Source organism: Neofelis nebulosa, chromosome 15, assembly GCF_028018385.1.
Source record: "Neofelis nebulosa isolate mNeoNeb1 chromosome 15, mNeoNeb1.pri, whole genome shotgun sequence".
NCBI lineage: Eukaryota > Metazoa > Chordata > Mammalia > Carnivora > Felidae > Neofelis > Neofelis nebulosa.
Genome location: NC_080796.1, coordinates 14,877,669 through 14,900,291, shown reverse-complemented (window position 1 = coordinate 14,900,291; position 22,623 = coordinate 14,877,669). Strand labels below are relative to the sequence as shown.

At 42.4% G+C, this 22,623-nt stretch overlaps 1 protein-coding gene across 8 annotated transcripts in view; it reads right to left on the bottom strand.

Moving 5' to 3' along the window:
• RGS7 (regulator of G protein signaling 7) overlaps positions 1-14,355 on the bottom strand; it is a 516,651-nt gene extending 502,296 nt beyond the window's left edge. For 2 of the 8 annotated variants that reach the window (XM_058701253.1, XM_058701255.1), the window contains exons 1-2: positions 13,979-14,135; positions 13,169-13,295 (exon numbers count right to left, since the gene is read on the bottom strand). In XM_058701253.1, coding sequence (XP_058557236.1) covers positions 13,169-13,246 — 78 coding nt within the window. In that variant the 5' untranslated portion in view covers positions 13,247-13,295; positions 13,979-14,135. Of the gene's footprint in view, positions 1-13,168; positions 13,296-13,978; positions 14,146-14,250 lie in introns of those variants that run through there. The other 6 variants (XM_058701251.1, XM_058701254.1, XM_058701250.1 and 3 more) reach the window with 6 other exon arrangements.
• Between the last annotated feature and the right edge of the window lie 8,268 nt (positions 14,356-22,623).

Here is a 22,623-nt window from a genome sequence, read left to right as displayed (position 1 = left end):
TCCAGAAATGTCCAGGACAGAGAGGTTTACCACAGTTTTATACAGCGACAATGAGCTTTGAATCAAACAGATCAATATGTACAGATAAGTTGATTAGCTTCTAATCAGTTCTCAGAGTAAGAATATCACTGAGTTTTTACAGTATTTTTAGTATTTAAGGCCATATGTAATATAATGCTAGTTATCAGGAAGAGTCAGAACTCACCTCCTACAGATAAACTGCTTTAGCTTCAAGCCACTAAAACGCCCAGCCCAAATGACCTGTACTGAGACTTAATACTAAGGCATCTTCAAATTAAGTGTTCTAAGATAAATAAATAAATAACTGCATAAGGCCAAGATTTAAGATGGAAGGAGAGATTAATTTGAAATTATCTTTTCTGATTATAATCATGAATACATCTGTCTTCAGGATAGAGCTGAAGTGCTCTAAATGCTAAAATTCCTAAATGCTGTATTCACTATTATTATCCAAACTTAAATGCATTGGGAATAAAAGTGTGGGGAGACTATATAAAGGCCAAAGAAAGACAACGAATGTTATGATTTTGAGAGGGTCTGTGATATTCTTTAAAGCATTTACAAGATTCTCTAAGAGATGTGAGACTTCTTGCCCCATCATAATACCCCCAAAGGCAATTATTTCATAGATCCAAAACAAATAAAACTGAATTTATTTTTAAATGTGCTATTATTTAAGTTTTTTTATTCATTAAGCTTCATCACTACCATCACCCAAAAGAGTCAAATATGGAGGTTACACTCTTAACTAAAAACCTGGAAATTAATGACAGAACAAAGGACTTTAAAGTCCTTTTTTAATAAAAAAGCTAGTTCAGAATCTGACTTTGGCTCAGGTCATGAGCTCACGGCTTGTGAGTTCAAGTCCCACATTGGGCTCTGTGCTGACAGCTCAGAGCCTGGAGCCTGCTTCCAATTCTGTGTCTCCCTCTCTCTCTCTGCTCTCCCCCTCTCACATTCTCTCTCTGTCTCCCATTTAAAAACAAATTAAAAATTTTCCAAAAAGCTAGCTCAGAAGTTCAAACAAAATAACAGAATTTTGGTTAGACAGAAATCTACATGGTCATACGGTTCATAGGTCAAAACCATTCCTGAGGACAGTCTAATCTGTATTTGAAAGCTCACAGATTCTCCAAAGAAGACATGAAAATGCCCAACAAGTACATGAAAAGATGTTCAATCATTATGGAAGTGCAAATAAAAACCACAATAAGATACTACCTCATACCCGTTAGGATGACTATTATCAAAGAGAACAAGTGTTGGTAAGGATACAGAGAACTTGTATCCGTTGTGTACTGCTGTGGGGAATGTAAAATGGTTCAGCCACTATGGAAAATGGTATGGTGGTTCCTCAAAAGAATTAAAAACACAATTACCATATGATCCAGCAATTCCAATTCTAGGACTTGAAAGCAGGGACTCAAATAGATATTTGTACACTCATGTTTATTCCAGCATTATTCTGTGAATAACAGCCAAAGGTGGAAGGAACCCAGGTGCTCATCCATAGATGATAGATAAACAAAACATGATACATATCCATACAATGGAGTATTATTCAGCCTTAGAAATTTCTGGCACATACCACAACATGGATGAACCCTCAGGACATTATACTTAGTGAAATAAGACAGTCACAAAGGGACAAATACACTATGATTCCATTTATATCAGCAATTACATTTATAAAGTAGCAAGGTGGTTGTCAGGACTGGGAGAGAAGAACAGGGAACTGGTGTTTAATGGGTACAAGTTTCAGTTTTGCAAGATGAAGGAGTTCTGGAGATGGACAGTGGTGATGGTTGTACAACAATGTAAATATACTTAGTGCCTCTGATCTGTACACTTAAAAATGGTTAAAATGATCAATTTTATGTTATGTACATATTATCACAATTAAAAATTTTTAAAGAAAAAATGATAGACCCATTTGAGCAAATATTTATTTTATTAAGTTTATTTATTTATTTTGAGAGAGACAGAGAGACACAAGAGAGGGAGGGGCAGAGAAAGAGAGAATCCCAAGCAGGTTCAACACTGTCAGTACAGAGCCTGAGGCAGGGCTTCAACTCACAAACCATGAGATCATGACCTGAGCTGGAACAAAGAGTTGGATGCTCAACCAACTGAGCCACCCAGGCACCCCAATTTGAGCAAATATTTAAAAAATAAAAATCTCATTAAGTAGGATGTACCATTATATTAAGGACTCAAGATGATAAAAAAATAATTATCATTTCATTTACTTTTCCTTAAAAGTAATCCAGCAGTCTACACATATATGAAGGAATTTAGATCTTAAAAGATATTTTTTCTCAGGTTTGCCTCAAAATAATCAACTGGGGGATAGCATAAGTGGGGAAGTACAAGCGAAACAAGATTCACCTATGGTTAGTAACTACTGACGCAATGCTATGGACACATGAAGGTCCTTTATATCATTTTTTTACAGCTGTATTTGTTTCAATTGTGCCATAACTGAACAGTTTTAGTCACTTTTTATTGTACACTTACTATATGAAACAGTTTTAAACAAAATTATCAAGAGCCACTAAAGAGCAGCAAATTCTATAATATGTGTAAGAAAGAACATTTTCAAAGGGAAGTGCTCCTTAGACATTACCACTTGCTTTGATAGAGAAACCCAGTTCCTATTCTTTGGGCTTTTGTAAGTAATAGTTAAAATATATTGAATGTTTCCTACTTATCTAGACTTTACATGCACTATTTATGCAATCCTCACAATAACCTATTATTATCCCCATTTTACAGAAGAGGAAACTGCGACTCAAAAAAGCAAAGTAATGTGATTCAAGTTCACAGGTATTATGTCAGCTTTAACCTAGGAGTCTGACTGCAAAGCCTTCAATTTAACAAGCACCTTTCTCTAATGACAAGAGTCTCTTTCCCTTTCTTGGTAGCTAAGGATGGCCTCATCGATCCTGAGTGGCCAGAACTGATGATGCCTGATTGAGAACCTATGGAGGGAGACATTTCGTTTTCTAAGGGGTAAGACCAACACCTTTGCCTCAGTTGTCTCAGTAAAGCCCTGAGGATTTTAAACATTAGCTTCACTCAATTTAGCATCAGAGGTTGTAAGACCTTGGGCAGAGAACTGCAACAAGAAGATACAGATCAACATAAAATTTATTTTAGAAAACAAGATGACCCAAAACAAGTAAACTTTCATATCGCCTATTTCTTCCCCTTTTGTGTTAATAATCATCCTATGATGAGTTGCTTGACATCTGTCTTTGCCCCCTTGAAATAAGCTCAGTCAGGGCTCAGATGCTGTCTGCCTTGTCTACAAGTCCATCCCTGGTGCTACCATGGTGCTTAAACATAGCCAAGTCTCAATGTATGTGTAGTGAAAGGAACTGAATTCTGAGTGTATGAGTGTTCACTAATTTAATTGGAAGCAACACGGTGAAGAGGAGAGTAGGGTCTTTGGAGCAAGCATTCATTCATTCATTCGTTCCTTCACTCATTTGTGCATTTATGCAATCAATATTTGGGACACCTACTATGTGCCATTTTTCTAAGTGCTGGGAACACAGCAATGAAAGATAGATGTCTCTACCTTGGCTCTGCTTCTAATCCCTGAGCAATCCTGGGCAGTCACTCAGTCTGCAGGGGTCAGTTTCAGCTGTTGTACCAGAAAAACAGGATACTAATAACCAATATGCAACATTATTTTAAGGAAAATGGGTAATATATGTAAAGAAGCAGGGTAAACACTCAATAAATGGCAACTATTCTAATTAGTGACAAATCAAAAGTCAAAACAAAATACTAAGTAGAAGACAGAGCAAGTGACAAATGGCATTAACTTCCAGAGGAAATGCACCTAGCAAAGTTCAGTGAGAAAAATGTTGGTAACAATGTGTTCTTTCTATGTGGTGCTTAGTTTTCTTCAAAATGTTTGGGATATATCATCTTAAATAGGAGTGAAAGTCTCCCTAGATTTTTATACAAGAGAAAAAGTATCTACTGGAACCAGTTTGCTTGACATTCAAAAGCTTTGTGGCCAAAGAAGGTTATGCAGATTTAAACTGTTTTTGACATCTTCCAGCAATGACCAAACAGAGGAAATCATGTCAACTGAACTTCTAAATGACCTACAGCCACGGGACACTTGGCAAGCTGGAAAAGACTTATTAGGAAGCCTACTGTAAAGTTTATTCTTTCAAGGAGTCTCGGTAATTTCCGCAATCCCCTCCCCAAAAAAGGCTACAAGTATTATTTGTCAATCACTCTCAGTCAAGAATTTCCACTTATATTTCATCTTATATTTCCACTTATATTTCATTTCATCTTCTCAAAGATTCTGTGAAGCAGTCTCTGTTAATTTTATGAGGGAAATGAAATTCAGAGAAGGTGAGAAATGTGCCCAAGCTCACACGGCTCGTGAAGGGTGGTACAAGAATCCACAACACAGCCCTTCGGATGGGGAGACCCTGCCCCTCTATCACTGCCACTTCCCACAGGCTTTTCCACCATCCTTTCAACTTTCTGAGATAAGAAAGAGAAGTGAGCTTTAAAAAAATGGATTCCTTATACCCCAACTTTAAATTCTCAACAAGGATTCCAACCACCGTAAATCCCTTTTACCTGAAAGCCTCTGGTTTTTTCTCAGTCCTGTTAGGAACTGGAAAGGATACAATGCATCCCTGAGATGCCACAAGATGGGAGATTAGCTGAAGTGCCTTTGACATCAAGTCATCTGAGTACCTACAAGTGCCCTTCCTGGATGGTGTCGACAGGCTCTGGTCCCACAACCACTATCATCTCACCTTAGGAGAGCCACCCTCTCCAGATGCTGAAAGTTTCCACAGGATGAGAAAATAAATAAACAAACAAACAAACAAACAAACAAGCAAACAAGCAAACAGAGTAGTCATTTGATATCATTTATCATAATATGTACCATCACCTTATCAGGCCGGGGTCTTCCTTCAAAACTTCACTTCTATTTCGTTCTTTTAAAAAAATCATTTGTTGAGCCCCCACTTTGTTGCAAGCACTGTGTGCCTAGTGTCAGACTAGGTATAGCATATTCTTTATCTCTTCCCTTGGGTTTGATGCTGTTTTCCCAAAGGTCTTCTTCACTCCTTAAGCACTGTCAAATACAATAGTCACTAGCCACAGGAGCTATTTAAATTTAAATTACTTAAAATTAAGTATAATTTAAAATCCAGGTCTTGGGTAACACTAGCCACGTTTCAAGTGTTCAGTTGCTCCGTGTGGGTAGTGGCCACCATATTAAACAATCCACATACAGATTATTTCCACCATGGTAAGAAGTTCCACTGGACAGTTGGATGCTCCAACAGATGCTCCAAGAGCACCATGTTCTGTGTTTTCATCTGCCTAGGACTTCCAGCCAGCATCAAGTCAAGAACAGAACTACTCTCAGAGTAGGACAGACCAAGTTCCCGATCTTACCATTCCTGAGGCTCCAAAGGCTAGAGTGCAGTAGAAGGGAAAAAGGAATCTAGTAACCTATCTCTTGTGAGTGACTAGGCATCCAAGGATGCCATGGAGTAACCAGGATGCTGATTACCTACTGATACTGAATTACAAACACAAAGACTTATTGCAGTTATTTTAAAAGATGGAGAGAGCCACAGAAAGAAAAATAAAGACTCGAATTCAAGCTTTGTGACCGCAGACAAATTGCGTAACTTCTCTAATCCTAAATTTCGTCATCTGCGAAGTGAAAAGGTAGATCCATTCTAGGTTCCCTTTCATTTCCAAAATTCCTGGATTCAAAAGCTTTATTTACTTTATATAATATCCAAGGAACTGTGCAGACTTCAAAGATATATAAGATAATACTTCAAAGAGCTTATTAAAAAGAAGCTAGTAAATTTAAAAAAAGAGTAAAACCTAGCTACATAGGGATAAATAATATAAGAAAGGACATTGTGAGAGTCATGAAAATGGTATTACCAAAGTATCTCACAGAATCTGCCTCGCTATCAGGAAGACATGAAAATGTTCACCTTTTTTTCCCTTCAAAAAATTTAACAACATAGTAGACCCCATGGCACATACAAGGTGTTTCATAATTTTACTTAAATAAACAGGAATAGGAAAATAATAATAATTACTATTACTGTTACAGACACTTATTGAAGATCTAATAAATGTTAGGTTCTATACAAGACACTTCCCTAAGTAACTCATTTTGCCATCAAACAGCTCTACGAAGGAAACATTTTTGGTTTTCATTACTTTACAGATAAGGAAACCAAAGTGAAAGTAGTCCGTTGCTAACCCACAACCAGACAGATCAACAGTGGCAGAGCCGAGATTTAAAACCAAGATGACCCGGACACCTGGGGGGCTCAGTCGGTTAAGCATCCATCTTCAGCTCAGGTACTGATCTCACGGTCTGTGGGTTCGAGCCCCGTGTCAGCCTCTGTGCTGATAGCTTGGAGCCTGGAGCCTGCTTTAGATTCTGTGTCTCCATCCCTCTGCCCCTTCCCTGCTCGTGCTGTGTGTCTGTCTGTCTGTCTCTCTGTCTCTGTCTCTCTGTCTCTCTCTCTCTCAAAAATGAGTAAACATTAAAAGATTAAAATAAAACAAGACCACCCAACTGCAGGGCACATGTTTCTTCCACTTCACACTGGCTCCTGAAGAAAAAGTTTACTTGCCAATCACAAGGAAGGATGTCAAATAAGAAGGCTCCCAGCCTTACTCTTAAGAACCCAGCTAATGTCACAAAGCTGCCATTTTCCTATTTTTTCAGTAAACGGAAGAGCAACTTCTTCTCTCTGAATGGGCTCCTCAGCCAAAATATCCCAGCCTGGACCAGGTGGCAATTTTAATGAAACTGGAACCAAGTTCATGACTGTCTGTTAGAGCTCCAATGTCCTGAGACCTTTGTTAATTGAATTAGACACAAGACAAAGGGAAAAGAGGGTAAGTTAAATTTTCATATTGCCTTGGGCAAATGGCAGAAAGAAGTGGGCCTTGTTTTCCCTAAGGAACCGGGTACCCACTTTATCATTTACAATTATTTTATAATTAGATTGGTATTTTGTAAGACAGAAGTCCCTGTCACCCTGACCTTCCAATGCCTCCTTTTCACTGCTATGAACGGGGGGAGCAAGAGCTTGTTTTCCACAATTCTGTTTTCAAGGAGACTTAACATTTCATATATCACTAAACTATCCAAATCCAAAACATTTCCGTATTCTCTGCAGTGATCGCATTCCATCACCAATACCACCTAAAAATACCCTGCTTTCCATCACTCAGTAGAACCACAAAGGCTATTAGAAGGCAATAAAATCCCTAGATAGCTTCTCTTTCCTACATCTGCACTCTCCCCTGATCAATTAGATTCATGGAGGCTGGAGGTGGGAAATAAAGGAAATAAAATTCAGGCCACAAATCCTTATCTTAATCTCACAAATAGCACTGACAAGCAACAACTGGTGCGGGAAAAGCTCAACCGTGGAAGGCTTTCCGGCTCTGAACTCAGGTTAATGATTATCCAAAATCCATCATTGAATTATTACTCATAACATGTCCACTTCTCAGCAAAAAATATCATAGATGACGGTTCTATTCTATCTCAGGGCACATGTCAGTATTTATGTTACTGAGGGGAAAACAGGTCTGCATTTGATTCAGACAGATTAAATTCATATTTATAGTAGACAATATCCCTTAGTCCAGAAAGGAGCTTTCAAGTAATCTAATTCTAGAAGACAGTCCATTTCAGAATTTTTGAGCAATGGCAAGACATTTCTCCTGGTCCCTGCCTCCCATTGACGTCCCTAATTTAGAAATCTGAAGGTGTAAAGGCTCAGACCTTTTCTGATTACCTATTTGCAAGCACTCCTTCCTTTTCTCATAGGCCTTTCTCTTATCACTTATAAATTTACTTCATCAGCACCCTAAACCCAGAAAGACTAAGACAAGTAAGGTTCAAAAACGTCAACAGTTGGGGCGCCTGGGTCAGTCCATTAAGTACCTGACTTCGGCTCAGGTCACGATCTCACAGTTAGTGAGTTCAAACCCCACATCAGGCTCTGTCTACACGGAGCCTGCTTCAGATCCTCTGTCTCCCTCTCTCTCTGCCCTCCCCTGCACTCTCGCTCTCTCTCTCTCTCTCAAAAATAAACATTTAAAAAATGTCAAAAATTATTTTTGATAATGGAGTTCAAGGCAGGGGGGGGGGAATATTGACACCCTCAAGGTTAACCAGATTGGACAATCCTAAAGAGACAAATGCACTGAGTTAATACAGAAAATGTCAGCTAACTCGCCACTAACCGACTAGTAACTGTCTGTGGCTCAATTCCTCCCAAAGAAGAAGCAAGTCCTTCCCCTTTCTTATGGGTACCTGTACTCTTATGAAACAGACAGACTTCACAAATAGCTTCCAAAGGCAAGGTCTAGGTCAAGCCAATCAGCATGGGCGATCGTCCTATGGGGCTGACATCTCCCACTGCATCTTTCTGTAGGAAGGGCCAGTGGGTCCCTCTTGCTCTTCAAGAACAGAGCAGTCGGTCCTTAAAGACTAACCTTTTGCCACACCACATACACAGCAACATATTGGACCCCATGGCACACAAGTTTAAAAGCACCCTTTCAAGAGCATGTGCGTAACACGCACCCAAACCAGACTGGAATCTGCTCTCTTCTCCAAAAGACATCATTTTATCTTTTACAATGAAACTGAGCATCATCTCAGGGAAAACTTACCTTCACATTTAGGTCTGTCTTTAAAAGAAGAAATTAAAAGGAAAAATCAATTGGAAGGAGAGTGAGCACATGGGAGATGAAGAGAGGAGAGGAACACAGGACAGAGGAGAGGACAGGTGAGGTGAGGGCACAGGACAGAGGAAAGGGCGGGTGAGGTGAGGTGAGGTGAGGTGAGGTGAGGTGAGGTGAGGTGAGGACACAGAACAGAGGAAAGGACGGGCGAGGTGAGGTGAGGGTAAAGGACAGAGGAGAGGGCAGGTGAGGTAAGGTGAGGGCACAGGTTTGCTCCATCCAAAAACACATTCATCCCACCAAGGTAGTGAATGAGGAAAATATTTTGATTTTCTTTTCTGGCCATTGAAGCATAAATAGCTGCTGCAGTAATAGCAAAATTATTGGTCATTGTGAGCAGTTCTGCTGGTGAGAGGCCGGCATTCCAGACCATTTGAAATACTGGCCCCAAGGTGCCCTAGATATTTTGTGTTTCAAATGCGGGAATGTCAGCTGCTGGACAAAACGTGATGTATCCTGTCTAGTGGGCAGCATGCTGGCCAGACACCAGATTTGGAATGTGTGTCCCTGCACCCTGGGTTCTAGCTCGGCCGTCCTCCACAGCCAGTGCTGCGTCCAGAACAAGGATTCTGCCCTGTGGAACAGAGCGAGAAGGGAGCAGTGTTTGGGCCTCATCAGCCAAAGCCAAAACCTTGTTCTAGTACCTGACTTCGGCTCAGGTCACGATCTCACAGTTAGTGAGTTCAAACCCCACATCAGGCTCTGTCTACACGGAGCCTCATCAGCCTGCCCGGATGGAGCCTAGAAAGCCCAAAAATTAAATGTGGCCGAGACTCATATCTTATGAGCTTTCAAATAAAGTGTTCTCAAATACATAAAATGGCATAACAACTCTAACTTAATCACTTGCTTATGAAAAAACAGTGTTATGAGTTGAAAAATTGGTAAGGCGTATACTGTGTCCATATGGATGTTTAAAATGTACTTGACATCAAATGAAGCCTACAAAGACCCTTTCTTTTTAAAATTCTTTTAGTGAAGTGCAAGGTTATATTAGTTTCAGATGTACAACACCCTAATACATTACTCTATACATTACTCATTGCTCACCACCCTACTGTCGTCACCATCTGTCACCATACAACATTATTACAATATTAACCATATTCCCTATGCTGTAGTTTTCATCCCTGTGACTTATTTATAATTGGAAGTTTGTATCTCTTAATACCCTTTACATATTTTACCCCATCCTTCCACCTGAGATGCCTCACACGAAACCAAAAAGCTGCTCACAAACATCCCAGGCCGACCTGCAGGTCCCAACCCTGACCGTGAGGCAGCACCACGATTGTCCATAGCCTGCACCACAGCAACACTCACTCTGCCTGGAGCATCATCCTTCTACACACTGTATATTTTTCCATAACGTCACTATGGAATTCTCCATGGAAAGAGACCTTTAGAATTCTCTCATCATTTGGAGGAACCCCTATAATCTGGATGAGAGTAATCACAAGAGAGAGACACATCTGACAAACACAAGAAACGCATGCATCCCAGCTCTTGTCTGTGCATTCCACTTTGCTAACCATTCACTGTTCCCCTCTCTCACAGGAATGTGTTACTACGTGTCATTCATAGCCTACCCAATAAAACGGAAACGGCACATACATGTCTTTAGTATGTGTGAATCACCACAATCCTGGTGCAAACAAGAGGTGGCCTGCGGGGGAGGGGAAACAGTGAGAACACCGGTGAACGTTTCTAGCTCAAAACCTATTTCCAAGAACTATGTTTCAACAATGAAGCAAAAGTGGAAAACTGGCATGAGAGGATAAAAACAGCAATTTATCCACTCTCTCCACTGTTACTGAGCAATGTGCCATGGTACCCAAGTTCTTTTCTAAACCTGTGATTGACTTCTTGATTGTTACGCATTTGTAACCCAGTGCTTCTTCCTTTAAGCAGGTAGAGATGAAACATCCTAGTAACAGATACCAGTCCTATACGTCTCTCCAATTACTTTGCTGTTCTTCACATTAAAATCTAGCCTCTACTGAAAATATAAATATAAACAAGATGCAAGAAACAGGGGTAAAACGGTCACATGAAACCATGATGTCAGGTTGTATGTCTCCAAACAGACATGGGCCATTTTGATGTGTGTCTTATTATATAAATTATCTGGTATTTATACATTATTCTTTATATCACAAATACAAAATATGTGCGCTTGGAGAATAAAAGGATAGATAGGCAATCCATAATCAAGCATTATGAGCACAATTTACTGAACTGAGTTATTTTTTTTGTGAAAATGATTTAGCAGAGAAATATTTTCTAAAAATAAATTGTGTCATTAATACTAAACACAGTAATAAAAGGAGGGCAAAATAAGTAATACAAGCATTTCCAAGCTTAACCAACAAAATGATAGTGTTGAAAAGAATGAGGCATTATACTCTTTCCCTGAAGACATAGTCTGTTAACTTACCAGTAGCCCTAGCAGCAATTTGGTGGTCACACAACAACTTACAGAGCAAATTCAAAATTAGCACTAGGAAGCTCAGGTACCCTAAATAATCTAATAACTATTTCTAAAACTCCTAGCCTCATATTTTCATTTATTCTCATAATAATTGACTAAATGAGACACACAGATTCATGTCATATTACGTTTATTTCTAATCAAGATAAGCATTAGGTGTCTGATCAATGTGACCCTAACCTTCTATAAGGAACCAGAAAAAGAATATAGTGTTTGACCAAACAAGAGTAGCTAACTACTGTAATTTTACATCCAAAAGTCCAGCTTTCCACATGCACGTGCCTAGAAGATAGAACTTATGATTCTCATCTCTTGCATATTTTAATATTCAAAGCATACCAAACAATAAAAATATCGTAACTTACTTAAAAACACATAACTGCCCTCCAAACAGCTCTTCTCAGAACAAATTCTATTTAGAATGGGCAAATATCCAGTTATTTCGATCGATGTAGCAATACAATCATAATAATTTAGGCTCAAGTGGATTATGTTCTTGATTATCCAGTTGGGATGCTTTAGGTCTAAAATAAGCAACTAATCTCCAATTTTTATTTCCTATCATACTGTGTTGTCCCAGACACAAAAAACTGCATTCACAGGTACACAATACAATACTGTTTGTATGGCTAAAGAGAAAAACAACTAACATTGCATCAGGATGTCCCTTCACCTTCACACGAAAGCAATACCAATATTGCCTCAAACACATACTCGTCACCATCTCTCGGTGATTTGGGCCCACATAGAAGAGGTTAGATTTATCACAGGTCAAAATAGGAGACAGCTTTTCAGCTTTATTCATGAAAGACCATACACGAACTCATCCTGGACTCCTCAATGGGCTCATGCTAATTAAAACCTTTAACAATTTTCTTGATTCCAAGGTATGACTTCCTTTTCGTTATTGCTAATGTTAACCAAAGAAATCTTGCCCCATAAGCGCTACAGATAATATGCTAAGGAAAAATAATCCCAGCATAAAATGCAATTGAAACGATTGGCACAGAAGTTAAATAAAGAATATTGCTTCCTTAATTTTAGGACTATTGTTGATTATGACCAGAATGAAGTTACCTAAGCAACCACTCTAAAGCACACACAATATTCAAATACATCTTTATTATGGTGGCTCAGTGTCTAGAAGTTTGTTGCTGATAGCTGCAATAAAATGTATAAAGCTATCAGATCAGTTGGTGGCAAGAAAAAAAAAAAACAACCATAAACGTGTACGTACGATTCATATGGCACTGGAACATAAATACCCATAAACAAAACCATAAAAATAACCCAAAGTAAAGAATAATTTAGGCTAAGACAAAAAACAAACCAAAAAAAAAAAAAAAAAAAAAAAAAAAAAACCACACACAGACACACAAAAAAACCCAAGAAAAGTTTAGTCGCAAGTAAACTGTTAACACCAACCATAGATTCACAGGCACATTAACTCTTGTTGCTGAACTGCAAAGTGGTCTTTTCATCTCTAAAATGCGATACCTTTATACCACCCTTATAACTCAAATGCTTAGGGGAGTATACGAAAAAGCTTCTGAAAACTACTACGGATGCTACAAAATCACAGGTGTAACAAAGTATGTGATGCCCAGACTTGAGGGTACTGCTAATGGCAGGTTAATCTGCGTGAAGTTGGCCGGGAAGCTGAGGGAGGAGTACGGCCAGCCTCTTTCACTTCACTGCGTCCCTACACACTTGAGAATCTCAGGCCATCTTCAAGTACAGTGTGCGTACTTTGTGATTTGGGAAGTCTGAGGCCACAAAGTTAGTACATATTCCGGGAAGAAAACAAAATCAAGGAAGACAAAAGTTTCCCTTTGTTCAAGAAAGTGAAGAAATCCTTACCTTTCTGTACACCAGCATGTTGGGTGATTCATCCGCCACCCCGTTGCTGGTCTGCCCGTAATTATTCCCCTGGGCCATGTCACCCCACACTTGGTCAGCTCTCAGGCACTGGAACGATCGGTCTGCCCTGCAGAGGGTTGGAGAGACTTCAGTGAGATGTGAGTGGTGGTGTTCAGGGGGTTGACTTGAATCGTCTTCGTAATCCACAGCTCCCACACCGGGCACACTTGCCGAGAGGCTGGCTGGAGGAAGCGGCACAGAAACAGATTTTTAAAAATTGAATATACACCTACTGTACCCCCAGGGATTTGTGAGAAATGACAGTCTTTCAGTTAGAATAGTCATTGGGCTGTGGTTTAAAGTGACTTGATCTTCTGGATACTCGTTTTCAAAAGTGTTTGAGGCTCACCTAAAAAACCCACGGTTACCGTTTCCGCGCTACAGAGAGTTCTCTGGTCCCCAGTACTTGCATAGCGACTTGATGATGTTTTCCCAAAAGGGCGGAAAGGCAGTACCCTGCGGCGGCACACGCGCGCCCAGGTATCCGGCTAGTGTCCCCGCAGGCAGCGCATCACACAGGCCCAGTCCGCGTGCCGTTCTCGCTCCTCATTCCCCGGGTCTCCCTCTGGGAGCCGGGGAGCTTCGCCCACTTGCACCTGCCCGGCACTGCCCTGCACTGCCCGCCACCCGCTCCCTCCTCTCCACGGCACTTCGGAAGTCAGGAGGGAACCGTGCCCGGTCTGTGCGAAAAGGCACCAGAATCCGTCCGGAACACGGGACCTGGTGGGAGCCAACCTCTCGGGCCATTACCTGGGTCCCCGCGCGTGGCAGCCCGGCTGCAGGAGCCTCAGAGCAACCAGCCCAAGCGGAGGAGACCAGCGAGACCCAGCTCCCGCCGCCTGGCTCTCCGGGCGCCACAAATGGCAGCAGTTTCAGCACCGCGGACCTGGGCGAGCGCGGCGCCCGCAGCCCGGCAGGGGCGCGGGGCTCCCGGGGCGGCCGCGCGGCGGGGCGCCGAGCGAGGGTGGGTGCGGGGCGCGCGGGGAGGCGCCGCCTCCTCCCCTCCCACCTCCCCTATTTACCTCCTCGGCCAAGGTCACGGCCCCGCGGCGTCAGCCCTCGCGGGCGGGCTGGGTGCCGGCGCTGTCAGCTGGCGGCGAGCGGAGCCCCGACGCAGGGCAGCCTCATCACACTCGGCGGATGCGGAACCGCGCGGCTCAGGCCACCGCCGTCGCCGCCGCCGTGCACAGGCCGCCCCGGCAGCCCGCCGCTCGCGCCCGCTCCCCCCCCCCCCCTCCCCGCCGCCTGGCTGGCCCGCTCCCGCCGCCGCCTCTGCTCCCGGGCGCGGGGACCAGCCGAGCGCGCGCCGCAGGCGAGGCGCCGGCCCGTGCGCGCGACTGGGAGGCGGGAGGAGGGGCGGTCACGTGGGCCGGGCGGCCGGAGGCGCGGGCGCCCCGAGGCCGCCTCGCCGCCCGCCCTCGCGCCCCGGCCCCCGCGGGCGCACACCCCGCGCGGCCGCCGGTGCGGGCGCCGCGGGCGGCCTGGGGGCCCGCGCAGAGCGGCGAGCGGCAGCCGGAAGGGCAGGGCGGGCGCGCGGATGCAGGGATGCAGGGCTGGATGGAGTCCCGCGCAGCCGGCGCGTTTCATCACGTGCCTGCTGACTCCGCTGACAGTGCGAGGGCAGCGGATGATTGATTATCTCTGTGCTTAACTGACGGCGGGGCGAGATGCCGGCGAGTCCTGGGAGGCGAGAAAATGGCCAGGACCGATGGAGCCCTGCGGCCCGCCGCCTGCGGCTTTGTAGGCTTCGTCCTAAGTTGGAGCAATGGGAAGCGATCTGGAGGCTGCCCACTCGAGCTGCAAGCCTCGCCACCTGTGAAACCGAAGGGCCACCCGTCCCCCGTGCGCGCCGCCTTCTTGCAAGGGAGGTGCTCAGAGGACCCACCTCTGTGCCCCTGCTCCCACCTGCTGCAGGTTTCCAAGAGGCCCTGGGGTGCTGATCCCCCAGAATTATTCCTCCAAGTCGATGGCATTAATTCCGCTGTAAGGGTTGGAACGACATGAAGAAGCAAAATCAGTGTCGCCCCAATTATAGTAAAGAAACTTGTGTCTCTGGCTTTCTGGGGCAGATTTGGGAAGCGATAAATATCGAGTTTGCTTTCTTTCCTCAGCTGGGCCAGGTGTGGGGGAGAGAGAGAGACAGGATAATCAAGACAGCCCCTTCTCAACATCCTAGCTGCACACAGAATAGAAGTGACCCCTGGTTGGGTCACCAGAGCCATGTGGCCCAGTGCATTTGCCCCAGTCCCATCTGGGCAGGCAGGTTTCACCCAAGGGGCAAAGAGTTCTCTACCCTCTGTTCTAAGTACTACAGGGCAAAGGTTCCCATCCCAAACTGCTTGGTACACACCCTGGTCTGACCCATCTCCCGCTCTTCCCCAGTTCCCCAAGTTTCTCCATTGTGTGCTCTGGAAAGTATGCTGTTTTGCGCCAAAACTGTCATTTCATTTTTGGTTTTTTCTCTAACATTTCCTAAACGTTCTGTTCTACCCGGAACCTACCTCTTCCCCCTTCAGCCCCTCTCTCTTCCTCTTTGCTCAGTCTACTTCTGGAAAGCTGGCATGAATGGGATTAATAAATTTGGAAAGAATAATTGGGTATGCTCACTCAGCTTGACCACTTTTCCTCTTAAGGGCAAGCTGCCTGAGGGAAGCAAGGTTTCTCCTTTGCATCACTAGACGAAGGGGGCCCTGCCCGTGCTCAGCACTGATGGACCATTTTTATCAATCAACAAACTAGCATATAGAATAGAGCCAACTTTGTATATTTTATGCATGAGATATAAAATACACCCCAGATGCTTGGGACCCCATCTATCCATCCATCATATAGATAGAACATCGATATCTATACCTGGATCTAGATCTAGATTATCTTGCATAAGTTATCCATATGTAGGTATAGACATGTATAAAATCTCCCTTGACACACTTTCCGCTTATTTTTGCCCTATTTTTTTGGCTTCTTTGGCACCAAGAATGTCTTCTGCTTTCATTTTGTCCTGAACCTATTCTATCCTGCTATCTCCATGCTACTAAACCAATGGTGAACGGTCAATTATCGTATCAAATGGCTTTTCAGCCGTTGTTAACGTTGATCTCTTTCACATTCTCAAAAACTTTCTACATTTATTCTCCTCTGCATTTCTGGTTGCTATTTCTCAGGCTATTACTTGTTTCTCTTTTGCTTTTTCACCCTTAAATTTTGGAGTGCCTCAGATCTCAATCTGTGGGACTCTTCTCCTCTAAATTTACATGCATTCCCTAGGTGGGCTAAATCAGACTCACATCTTTAAATGCTACCTAAACAGTAATAACTTCCAAATGTATACTTTAATGTAGGTCTGTACTCTGAAATCCAGTCGGTCAACTGGCTCTCCACTTGGATACCTAATTGGTGTCTGATTCAGCTTTATGATAACAAGGATATTGTCTATTTAACTCATTGCCATACGTTCCAGGCATAGGATAGTTCCTAGCCCACAGTAGGTGCATGTTAACTAAATGAATCAATGTATCTAATAACAACAATCTGATACATAATCTCTATATTTAGTAATGCATTGTTTACATTATTATCTCATTTAATCCTCTAAAACCCTGCAGAGGTGGTTATAACTGTTATCTCTTTTACATCGATGCACCAATAGGGAAGGAAAGGATCAGACAGGTTAAGTAAACTGCCCCATACAACCCACATAACCACTAAGTGGCTGTAGTGGTTTGTGCTGTGTCAACTTGATTAGCTGGAACTACATTTCCCAGGATGCCCTTCCTTGTATTCAAGTGAGGAGAGGAATTTGTGCAAGATTGAGAAAACAGTGAGGCTGCACCCAAGGAACATAGCACCTTCCTCTCTGGTGGCCTTTGCAGTCTGTGTGTTGACATGTACCAAGTCCCAGAAGGCTCTAGTATGTCCTTGCTCTCCCTCACTTCACATTCAGGTCTTCCAAATTCATTCCCCTCCTGAGCAATGGTACCCCCACACACTTCATAAAATACTGAATGTGGACCTACAAAGGCAGCAGCCACACAAAGACCACAGCTTTCCACTGACTTTCCTGCCAGCCTCCTTTGATGGTCCCCCTCCTGCACCTGGCCATGCCTGGCTCCCCAGCTTCCCCTGTAGACTTCAACTTGCCCACCCACTTGCCGAACACCTCAGGGGGGTTAATAGTGCCTTTTTTTCAGATCTTCCCATTCCTTCTTCTGGAAAATAACTTCCCCAGCTTCCCTCACAATTGTATAAGCTCTTGTTCCCATAATACACCCCTTACTCCATTGCGTTCACAGTGTTTCTACTTCTCTGACTGAGTTGTCTACCTCTCTGGCAGAGCTCAAATCCAAGTCTTCCTGGTACTTTTCACTATTCCACAAGAAATCCAAGTTACAGAGACAAAAACCTCGAAGCCATTGATACATGAAAGTGCAAAACTGAACCACAGAAAGTGTGAAAAGAGTTGATATTCCAACCAGGCTCTTCAAGGACTGATAGGAGGTCTACCTGAAAGGTGATGAGGAAAGGAGTTTCCAGTCAGGCACAAAGGCAAATTCTAAAACCCATTAGGACAATGACTATAATAAGACGACCACTCATTGAATTCATACTGTCTCTAAACACATTAAAAATATTCTCACCATTTCTGACAAAATCTACCCCATAAGCTATGAAAAGAAACTGATGTTCCAGTTAGGAAACTTGACTGTGATTGTATACTTTCTAAATATCAGAGTCTGGACTTGGACACACCGCTGTGTGACTCCAAAGCCCTATGAAAAACACCTGAAAAGTGCCTCTAGCTACAGAATGAGTTTTTAAAAACCCGAGGGTCCCCCACAGAGATGCCTGTCATTCTACTGTCTGCTTCCTCTCTCCTGGCACCTGTCTTCCCTCCACACACCTAACTCACACCTTTCTCACTGGGCACTAATAACTCAAGATGGCTTATGGCTACTTATGGTTGCAAGGCAAATATCATGGAGCAAAATTCAGGGCAGAGCATGATTCACCATTTCTTCTTCAGTTACTGTTAAGCCTCATTAGACGGATCGTAATTTGTGTTACTGTGCATTGGAAGCAAAATTATGTCTTATTACCTTAATACTCCTAGGACTCACATTTTTTTTTCTTATCGAACCTTGAGGGAATTAGACTAGATCATCTGGATCTTAGAACATAAGGTTTTAATATGTTCTTTTGTACTTTCCTCCTACATGATGGCCCTTTATGTTGTAAACAGCAAACAACATGGATATTGTGGCATGTCTTTCTGTTTCTTTCTTTCCAAAACCATGTAAATATGTGATCCTCAGCTAAAATCATGTTTTTATCATTTTCCTTGTGGACCTTATGTTTTCTGATATTTCTTTCAAACAAATTAAATTGTAAGATGTAATAATGCATCCATTTTTCCATTCCAGATAAAACTCCAAGGACCAGGTAAGAGCCCTGTTACTTCACTAGGTGGATAGAATTTCTCCCCAAATAATGGCATTCGTGGTTTTTGTTGTTATTGTTTTGTTTTTTGTTTGTTTTTAGCTTCAGCAGTCGTGTCTTGGAAAAAAAATAGAATTTGATTTGTTTTTTAAATACTGGACATAGTTTCAGTAGTTTGTGAGGACTGTTGTAACAAATTATCACACACTAAGTGGCTTGAACAACAGAAATGTATTGTCTCACAGTTCTGGAGACTAGAAGTCCAAACTCAAGGTGTGGGTAGAGGTGGTTTCTTCTGAGGACTCTGAAGGAAAGATTTGTGCAGGGCCTGTCTCCTTGGTTTGTAGGTCACTGTCTCTCCCTGTGTCTCCTCACACTGTCATCTGTGTTTGTTTCTGTGTCCAAATCTCCCCTTTCTATGTGGACATCAGTCATATAGAATTTGGGTTCACCCCACTGACCTCATTGTAACTTGACTACTTCTCTAAAGATTCAATCTCCAAACCAGGTCATGGTGTGGGCACAACTTAACCCATAGCAGCAGTGTTTATTTTTGCAAATCATTAGGGGCTCCAGAATTCCCAGACTGTGAGCTACTTCCTTCCCTCCTTTCCTTTTTATCAGTTGTGCACGAAAGTGTGTTTTTTACATTTTCATTTTTACGTCATACATACACATATATAACATATGTTATATAACATATACATGTGTTGTATATATAAAGAATCTAAAGGAATATATGTGACTTTTGCCCTCAAGAAGTTTCCATTCTTTTTCAGAGGATAAAATTTCTCTTTTTTCTCACAACTCACACACAGACCAATCTGCAAATCCAGTTGGCCTCTACCTGCAAACTACGTCCAGAATTCTCACCGCCTCCTCTGCTCCCAACCTGGTTTAAGCCACAATTTAATCTCTCCTGGGTGAATACAATGACCTAACTGGTTTCTCTGCTCCCATCCTTCCCCATCTACATCTGTTCTCAATGTAGCAGCCAGTGATCACTTTAAAATGAAGCCATGTCACTTGTCCATGTAAAATCCTCCAAAGACACCCCATGTCACTCAAGGTATCTTCAAAAAGCCTCATGCTCTGACACCACGTTACCTCCTCTGACCTCAATTTATGCTGTTCGCCTTCTTACTCACTCTGTCCTAACCACACTGCCCTCCTTGATTCTTTAAACACTCCAGGCATGCAGCTGCCACAGCTATTTGCACTGGCTGTTCCTACTGCCTTGAATGCTTGTCCCTCGGATATTGCTCCCTTCCTTTCTTCAATTCTTTACTCAAATGGCATCCTGTCATTTGATGCCTCTTCTAGAATAGTGAAGCCTATTCTACACACCTTAATTAAGATTATATACTCTCCTTGTACTCCCCTCTCTCATTACACTGTTTTATTTGCTTTCAGAGCATCCATCACCTTCTAGTATACTGTACTACTCAGTTACTGTTTGCTGTCTGTCTCCCCCTACAAGAAGTAAATTCTGTAAGGTCAGGGATTTTCCCTCTCCTATTCATCGCTGCATTCCTGGGGTCTAGAACAGAATATGGCATATAATTAACACCGAATAATTATTTGCTGATCTCTTGTGAATAAATCCATGAACACGATTCTGTCGAAAGACTGGCTGGACTCAAAGAATCCAGTCAAAAACGTCGAGCAAAACTGAATTCAACTCAAGTTTCACTGTGGATGGAAATGCTCCACCCTTAAAATGCATTTCCTGTGTGTCATGAAGGAGAAGAATAATTCTCTTTCCCACCGTACACCCACTTCACAGAGGAACGGTTGAGAATTAATTAAGTGGTAATGTGGAAAAGGCATTTTGAATTTCTAGGAGAAAGCACTTTATTAATTTGAGGCTTTTATTACATGAAAGAATTGTGAGCGACACAGGAGCAAGCAGAAAGAGGAGGAAAATGTTGATGAGATTGCACTGTTCACAATACTGCAATGGCATTTTCAGGGATAATTGATTTGAGATTGATAGAAGCAGAGTGAACAAAGAAAAGTGGTTTGTGAAATCTTACCCCATGGACAGGTTAAAAAAAAAAAAAAAACCTTCTTCTCTGTAGTTAATTCTCAATTATTTAGATCACAAAACCCCATTAATGAAATATTTTCCACTTTTACCATTCTTTTGTCCATTTTATGGCCATTTTCCTGCTAATTAGAACTCCCATAACAATGTCAGAGGGCTGACAAAGGAAAAGACTAAAAAAACTAAAATTTGCCCTTATCAGAAGTTGATTCCTCTCTCCTTTCTGTTGAAATGTTTAAATTCTGAACTAGATTACTTTCAGAATGACACCATTTTTAAATGTTATACACTTTTTGATTCACTAGAAAATTAGCTGAGCATGGATTATGACACAACATTTCAGGGCAAATGAAGTCTTTTGGAAAGACAGTCTGGTGGTGATCATACTGACCACATCAAGAGAAGCAGTGGCATAGAAATAGACCATCACTTCTGCTGGTCAGACACCAGGGGTGGCTGTAACTATAGTAATTGAAAACAGTCCGTGCAACAGGCAGGATGTAGTATCTGGAATGTAGTGAAAACCAAGTAACAGGATCAGAATGGCAACACAAGAGCTAAAAGTTAGTGCCCCTGCAGGAGGGCTAAGCATGGCAAGAACAGGCCATATTTAGAACTTTCGGCAGGCAGCAGGGCCGGGGGCAGAGCACCCCTAGCTGGATGGGGGCCATGGGGTTATGACCCCAGAAGACGGGAAAACAGAGCAATTCATTTCTTATTTGATTTCCCAACTCTTAGCCAGAAACAGTCTTCAAATTGGAAATGATAGAAGACATGATTAGAACAATAAACAATAAAAATGGAAGGGATAATCTTCAAATAATGAATAAAAAAGCATGATTTTGATGAAACAAACTTACTTTCTCCAGGCCACACAGCTCAGCAGGGTTACAGCCAGGACTTAAGCCCAATCTTTAGAATCCAAATCTGATGCTTCTCCCAGTATGTGATGTTGCCTCTAAGAGGCAACCGAGACTCAGAATAAAGGAAAAATTGGTAAAAGGGCTCTTGATTGTTTTAAAAAGTTTGTCTCCAGAGTCAGAGCAGTTCCATTCTTTTGTCCTGAAAGAACTTGGAAAAGAAATTCTCAGGAACGTTTAAAGTGCGGTCAAGAAAAGATGATAGCAAAATAGAGCCAATTTGCCTGAAATAAGAGAGAAAATCGATACCCAAATTAAATTGGTACACAGACTCTGTCCATAGGAAAGTTCTGTCATAGAATCCAGTAAATGTTTATTAAGTCCCCATGACACCAGGCATCATGTTAGTCTCTGATGATGAACACACCTTCCCAAGACAGAGGAGACAAATGGGTAAGTCACTGTATTGTGATGTGTTCAGGATATGTGCATAAAAAGTGTTAGGAAAGCACTGAGATGAGAGGCAAGGGCATTTTATCAGTCTTTGAAACTGATGGGAATCTTCCAGATGGACAAAGAGGAGGAATAGCACAGAAGCACTTCAGGTGGGTGGAATAACATGTGCTGGACTGCAGAAACATGAGCAAGGATGAATGTTTGATGAACAGCAAAAAGATCGGTATGGCTGGTTTCAAAGAGAGGGAAAGACTTTGATGGAGGTGAAGCTGGTATACAAATTGGAGACAGCTTGTGAAGAGCCTACACAGCTCATGCTGCAGAGCTTGGGTTTTAAGCAATCAGAGAGTGGATGAGTTTTGAAAACTTAAAGGGAAACGTGGTGATCACAAAGAGTCAGGGAGGGCCTGCCAGCTACGTGCCATGCAGACTAGCTTAACCTCCTCTGTAAGTGTGGTCTCTAGACTGGCAAATGAGGGCTATGTGATGGCAATATATGTTATTCAGCATGGCATGTGATAGTTTCTTTTGTGATAGCTTTGTAAACATGATACTAAAATAGGGGCTTAAATAAGAGTTCATTGGATTCATTGGAT